The sequence below is a fragment of the Trematomus bernacchii genome, unplaced genomic scaffold (genome assembly GCF_902827165.1).
Source record: "Trematomus bernacchii unplaced genomic scaffold, fTreBer1.1, whole genome shotgun sequence".
NCBI lineage: Eukaryota > Metazoa > Chordata > Actinopteri > Perciformes > Nototheniidae > Trematomus > Trematomus bernacchii.
In genome coordinates this window covers 547,501-554,871 of record NW_022987705.1, presented here as the reverse complement: position 1 = coordinate 554,871, position 7,371 = coordinate 547,501, and the positions used below count along the sequence as shown (strand labels likewise).

Below are 7,371 nucleotides of genomic sequence, written 5' to 3'. Positions count from 1 at the left end.
ATGCTAATACACATCCAACATGCTAACACACATCCAACATGCTAATACACATCCAACATGCTAACACACATGCTAATACACATCCAACATGCTAACACACATGCTAATACACATCCAACATGCTAACACACCTCCAACATGCTAACACACATCCAGCATGCTAATACACATCCAACATGCTAACAGGTGTATCCGTCTGTTTGTCCAATCAGAGTCCTGTTTGCCGGGCAGAGGGGCGGAGCCACAAAGCCAACAATTGTTAACAGGCCCAATGGAAGATGACAATCATTGACAATCAGCCAATAGGGTCACAGGGGGCGGGGTCAGACATGATCTACACCATCGAGGACGTCCCCACCCTGGTACCTGTTGTATTCTGCTGGGATTACAGGTAACAATGGGATTATACATCCAATGAGGAGGCCAGTGAGCCGTGTGTTGGTCCAATCAAGGTGAGGGTATGACTTCTGTCCGCAGCACTATCTGACGTGCTTCAGCGGCACGTGGCCGTCCCCTTCCTATTGGCCGAGGGCCATGTGTGTGGGGCGGGACCAGAACACCGTCAAGCCAGCTAGGTTGGGAACACATCTTCACCACGGTGGGGATCACGACCCTGATCCAGACACACGTGGGGGTACAGGTAACAACACTTCCTGTTTGGGTAAACACCACTTCCTGTTGGGTCAGAGAGCAAAGTCTGTAGAGGAATGAAATGTTGTGTGTGTGTGTGTGTGTGTGTGTGTGTGTGTGTGTGTGTGTGTTGTGCTTGTGTGTGTGTGTGTGTGTTGTGTGTGTGTGTGGTGTGTTTGTGTGTGTGGTGTGTGTGTGTTGTGCGTGCGCGTGCGGTGCGTGCGTGTTGTGGTAGCCTCCCTCTCTTCCCGGCCAGTGCGTTTTGCCTACCTGATTCCAGCTCAGGCCCATCCTGGGTCTGGAGCGCTGGAAGTGTCCCAGTGAGGGTGAGTGGGGATATTTATTATATGTTAAAGGTCACCTATTATATTATTTTTAGGCAGATAGCACAGGTCTCAGATATATACAAATATATAAAAAAACATGTCTCTGAAGTGTTTTGCTCAAAATCCCAAACAGATCATTATATCCTCATCCCCTCCAGCTGTTACTAAAGAGATGATTCTGGGTATAAAGCTTTAAAAAGTATTTTTTTGAAAAAATACAAAAAAACGAGGGGGCGGAGCTTATTATTCCTTTTTATTTCCTGCTTCTTCACACATACTCTCTCCAGTACAGGTTAGCTCTGAGTGTTAGCATGCTAATATGAACACAGACCATATTACTTCCAGAACACGTCTCATTGTTCTGACAGCAATGTTTCTGATTGGCCCGTGGGTTGTTAAAGCCCGCCCACATTTTAGTAATGCGGTTATGACGCAGCAAATCTGGATCAGCTCCGTTGTTCCCCCATTTTTTAGAGATGTGGGGTACGGAGGAAAAGAGAGAGGGGTTATTTCCTGATACTTTGTGAGTCTCCTGACCACACCAGGGACCCACGGGGGACCACACCCGGACACACCGGGGACACCACCGGGGACACACCGGGGACACATAGTGATGTAGAAAAGACATCACTTTGAGAGTCTCCTGACACACCGGGGACACATGGTGATGTAAGAAAAGACATCACTTTGTGAGTCTCTGACACACCGGGGAACACATGGTGATGTAGAGAAGACATCACTTTGTGAGTCCCTGACACACCGGGGACACACAGTGATGTATAAAAGACACACCGGGGCCACATGGTGATGTAGAGAAGACCTCACTTTGAGAGTCTCCTGACACACCGGGGACACATGGTGATGTAGAAAAGGAACATCACTTTGTGAGTCGCCTGACACACCGGGGGACACATGGTGATGTAGAGAAGACATCAAAAAGTGACTTTTTGCATGATAGGAGGACCTTTAATAATAACTATAATAGTTAAAATCATTATTATCTGTCATTAATAACTTTGTTGACGCTCGAATGTAAATGTAAATCTGAATTCATGTTAAAACTGATTGATGTTTGACCTGCAGAGGAGATTTATGGGAACTGGAGTCTCCCTCTGAACACGGCTCACATCTGGCAACCCCGCATCAGAGAGGTAACTATTACTATTACTATAACTATTAATATAACTATTACTATAACTACCATACATTTTACTGTTAATAACCCTAACATTTATATTAATGATTCATATTAATGTGCATGTTCATCACAGTATTACTAGGGTTATTAACTACTACCTGTCTGTCTGCCTGTCTCTCTGGCTGTCTGTCTCTCTGTCTGCCTGTCTGTCTGTCTGTCTGTCTGCCTGTCTGTCTGTCTGTCTGCCTGTCTGTCTGTCTATCTGCCTGTCTGTCTGTCTGTCTGCCTCTCTGTCTGTCTATCTGTCTGTCTGTCTGCCTGTCTGTCTGCCTGCCTGTCCGTCTGTCTGTCTGTCTGTCTGTCTGTCTGTCTGTCTGTCTGTCTGTCTGTCTGTCTGTCTGTCTGTCTGTCTGCCTGTCTGTCTGTCTGCCTGTCTGTCTGCCTGTCCGTCTGTCTGTCTGTCTGTCTGTCTGCCTGTCTCTCTGTCTGTCTGTCTGTCTGTCTGCCTGTCTGTCTGCTTGTGTCTCTCTCTCTGTCTGTCTGTCTGTCTGTCTGTCTGTCTGCCTGTCTCTCTGTCTGTCTGTCTGTCTGTCTGCCTGTCTGTCTGCTTGTCTCTCTCTCTGTCTGTCTGTCTGCCTGTCTGTCTCTCAGATCCAGGGGGCCATCATAGTGTCCAGCTGTACGGAGATTCTGATTGGGCTGTTTGGGTTGCCAGGTTTGCTGCTGGACTACATCGGCCCACTGACCATCACTCCAACTGTCTCACTGATCGGCCTGTCTGTCTTCAATCTGGGCTGGAGAGAAGCCGAGGTCTCACTGGGGGCTGTCCGCGCTGTGAGACAGTTAATATACCTGTCTGTTCTGTCCGCGCTGTGAGACAGTTTATATACCTGTCTGTTCTGTCAGCGCTGTGAGACAGTTTATATACCTGTCTGTCTGTCAGCGCTGTGAGATAGTTAATATACCTGTCTGTCTATCAGCGCTGTGAGACAGTTGATATACCTGTCTGTCCGCGCTGTGAGACAGTTTATATACCTGTCTGTCTGTCAGCACTGTGAAAACAGTTATATACCTGTCTGTCTGTCAGCGCTGTGAGACAGTTTATATACCTGTCTGTCTGCGCTGTGAGACAGTTTTATATACCTGTCTGTCTGGTCCGCGCTGTGAGACACTTTATATACCTGTCTGTCTGTCCGCGCTGTGAGACAGTTTATATACCTGTCTGTCCGCGCTGTGAGACAGTTTATATACCTGTCTGTCTGTCCGCGCTGTGAGACAGTTTATATACCTGTCTGTCAGCGCTGTGAGACAGTTTATATACCTGTCTGTCTGTCCGCGCTGTGAGACAGTTTATATACCTGTCTGTCTGTCCGCGCTGTGAGACACTTTATATACCTGTCTGTCTGTCCGCGCTGTGAGACACTTTATATACCTGTCCGTCAGCGCTGTGAGACAGTTTATATACCGGTCTCTCTAACCACCTGTCTGTCTCTCTAACCACCTGTCTGTCTCTCTAACCACCTGTCTTTGTCTCTAACCACCTGTCTGTCTCTCTAAGCACCTGTGTCTCTAACTACCTGTCTGTCTATCTAACCACCTGTCTGTCTCTCTAAGCACCTGTCTGTTTCTCTAACCACCTGTCTGTTTCTCTAACCACCTGTCTATTTATCTAACCAGCTGTCTGTGTCTCTAACCACCTGTCTGTGTCTCTAACCACCTGTCTGTCTCTCTTACCACCTGTGTGTCTATCCAACCACCTGTCTGTCTATCCAACCACCTGTCTGTGTCTCTAACCACCTGTCTGTCTGCAGGTGTATTCTGCTGATCGTGCTGTTTTGTCAGTACCTGAGGACGACATCACTTCCTGTTCCTGTTTGGAGCAGGAAGACGGGTCTGAGCTCCACCAGAGTCCAGGTGTTCAGGATGTTCCCTGTGAGTGATTATTATGATAGACACACAGCCCAGTCACACAGGTGTGTGTGTGTGTGTGTGTGTGTGTGTGTGTGTGTGTGTGTGTGTGTGTGTGGTGTGTGTGTGTGTGTGTGTGTGTGTGTGTGTGTATACTGTAGTAATGAAGGTGTGTGTATACTGTAGTAATGCAGGTGTGTGTGTGTGTATACTGTAGTAATGCAGGTGTGTGTGTATACTGTAGTAATGCAGGTGTGTGTGTGTGTGTGTGTAGTAATGCAGGTGTGTGTGTCTATACTGTAGTAATGCAGGTGTGTGTGTATACTGTAGTAATGCAGGTGTGTGTGTGTGTCTATACTGTAGTAATGCAGGTGTGTGTGTGTGTGTGTGTATACTGTAGTAATGCAGGTGTGTGTGTGTGTGTATACTGTAGTAATGCAGGTGTGTGTGTATACTGTAGTAATGCAGGTGTCTGTGTATACTGTAGTAATGCAGGTGTGTGTGTGTGTGTGTATACTGTAGTAATGCAGGTGTGTGTGTGTATACTGTAGTAATGCAGGTGTGTGTGTGTGTGTATTACTGTAGTAATGCAGGTGTGTGTATACTGTAGTAATGCAGGTGTGTGTGTATACTGTAGTAATGCAGGTGTGTGTATACTGTAGTAACGCAGGTGTGTGTGTGTGCACTGTAGTAATGCAGGTGTGTGTATACTGTAGTAATGCAGGTGTGTGTATACTGTAGTAATGCAGGTGTGTCTCTTCAGATCATCCTCGCCATCATGATCGTTTGGCTCGTCTGTTACATCCTGACTCTCACCGAAATGTTGCCTAGCGACCCTGAACGCTACGGACACAAGGCTCGCACAGACGCACGGGGGGAAATCATGGCGTCCTCGCCGTGGTTCAGAGTCCCTTATCCCTGTAAGCCAATCACAGCCCTCCACACCAACCAATCAGAGCCCCTTATCCCTGTAAGCCAATCACAGCTCTCCACACCAACCAATCAGAGCCCCTTATCCCTGTAAGCCAATCACAGCCCTCCACACCAACCAATCAGAGCCCCTTATCCCTGTAAGCCAATCACAGCCCTCCATATCAACCAATCAGAGTCACTTATCCCAGAAAGCCCAACAATATCAACCAGAGATGCTCACCTGAAATCATTCAATCACAGCAGCTCACCTGTGTCCTGTGTGTCTGATAGGTCAGTGGGGGTTGCCAGTGGTAACGGTTGCCGGGGTGCTGGGCATGCTCAGTGCCACCATGGCAGGAATCGTGGAGTCCATCGGGGATTATTACGCCTGCGCCCGCCTGTCTGGAGCCACGCCCCCTCCAGTGCACGCCATCAACAGGTGAGACAGCAGGTAGACAGGAAGTGATGCAGGCTCCGCCCCCTCCAGTGCACTCCATCAACAGGTGAGACAGCAGGTATACAGGAAGTGATGCAGGCTCCGCCCCCTCCAGTGCACGCCATCAACAGGTGAGACAGCAGGTAGACAGGAAGTGATGCAGGCTCCGCCCCCTCCAGTGCACGCCATCAACAGGTGAGACAGCAGGTAGACAGGAAGTGATGCAGGCTCCGCCCCCTCCAGTGCACGCCATCAACAGGTGAGACAGCAGGTAAACAGGAAGTGATGCAGGCTCCGCCCCCACCAGGTGTTTGACCTTTAGTTTTCCAGAGGGATCTTTTTTCTTTCTTTTATTTAGTGGGAATGCTGATACAGCATTCCAACTATATGTTATGCTACGGACAAAAAGTTTATTATTCCACTGACTTATTTTGGCCCTCTTCTCCTCCCACATTCAACATCGCAGAAACTCTGTTCAAACATCAAAACGTTCAGCTCGGTCGGGAATCGCAGGCTATTACTTTTATCATTCATAACTTTCATAATTCCAGAGATACATCCCATATTCATCACATTTTTAACATTTTAACTTTAACATTGCGCAGCTCTAAGGCAGAGTGCATGATTGTCACAGCTAGAGTGTAGGAAATCTTGAAATTTGCCTTCATATTTTTTTTTAAAACTGCCATAATTCCCAAACCCTACATTCCTGAGACATAATTTGTCATGACAAACGTAGGAAAACATCTCGTAGCTTGAAAAATGACAAATAATTAAACAAAATAATTAAACAAAATGCCTCTTGAGGGCATGAAGTGACAAAAACGTTCAACATGTCTCCATTAAAGCCTATTGTAATTTCAGGCTGATATTTCCTCACAGCAGCAGCCGCACACCTTTAGTTAAACTGCCAAAAAGGCCACATTATTCACCCGAAAGTACACAAAAATTACACTTCAGATACTCAACTTCCTTGACATGCTTCACGTTTTGAAATTTCACAGATATCTGTTACGGTTCTTCGACAAAACGTTCACATGTAAGAGATTTATCTCTCATTCAGAACAATGGAAACCTATGATCTCTACAGAGCTCGTTAGCTCAAATATAAACACCTGTGTCATGGAACACGATGATGTCATCACTCCAACTGACATGCTCAGAGCAGCAGACTTCAGATAAAGGTTAATGGTCCTGCCCTCAACAGCTCTACGTCAATTATGGGGTGTCATCATCATATGCCGAAGATCAAGAGGGCGATCAAGAGAAGAGAGAGGGCGATCAAGAGAAGAGAGAGAGTAATGTAACCTCCTAATGTAATGTATAACTCCTATGAAAATGTTCAAAAAGTGCTCAAACTTGTGTGTGCTAACAGTCCAGCCGTGAAGACATCTACGGGACAGTTTTGAGATTTCTACAAATGCCGTTTGCCATGGCAACACAATGCTCGCCTTGAAACATGGTTTTATCATAACTTCAGTGAAAATACTCCAAACAGCCCAAAACTTCACAGGTTTGGTAACGATGCAGCCATCAACGCATCTAAGCGTATTATGGGGTGTCATCAAATGCCGTGCCATGGCGACAGACAACTCGCCATGAAACACGATGTCGCTGTAAAGTCCAATCGACACGGTCCAATCGTCCCCCAATCTTCACTTGTATATCACCGGTCCATGCCTCAACAGCCCTACGCCAAATCTGAGATCTCACCATATGTCGTTTCCATGGAAACGCATCCCTCGCCATAAAACACGATGTCGCTATAACTCCTATGAAAATGTTCAAAAAGTGCTCAAACTTCACGTGTGCTAACAGTCCAGCCATGACGACATCTACGTGAGAGTTTTTGAGATTTCTTCAAATGCAGTTGCCATGGTAACACAAGGCTCGCCATGAAACATGGTTTTCTCATAACTTCAGTGAAAATGCTCCAAACGGCCCAAAACTTCACAGGTTTGGTAACGATGCAGCCATCAACGCATCTAAGCGTATTATGGGATGTCATCAAATGCCGTTGG

General features: G+C 46.7%; 1 protein-coding gene across 1 annotated transcript in view; it reads left to right on the top strand.

Moving 5' to 3' along the window:
• Positions 1–216: 216 nt before the first annotated feature.
• The window catches only part of slc23a1 (solute carrier family 23 member 1), a 9,972-nt gene continuing 2,817 nt past the window's right edge, over positions 217–7,371 (top strand). Inside the window, 13 exon segments of the mRNA XM_034140488.1 lie at positions 217–356; positions 359–391; positions 478–585; positions 587–638; positions 865–890; positions 892–918; positions 920–956; positions 2,040–2,107; positions 2,746–2,886; positions 2,888–2,928; positions 3,906–4,026; positions 4,766–4,922; positions 5,206–5,353. Coding sequence (XP_033996379.1) covers positions 279–356; positions 359–391; positions 478–585; positions 587–638; positions 865–890; positions 892–918; positions 920–956; positions 2,040–2,107; positions 2,746–2,886; positions 2,888–2,928; positions 3,906–4,026; positions 4,766–4,922; positions 5,206–5,353 — 1,037 coding nt within the window. The 5' untranslated portion in view covers positions 217–278.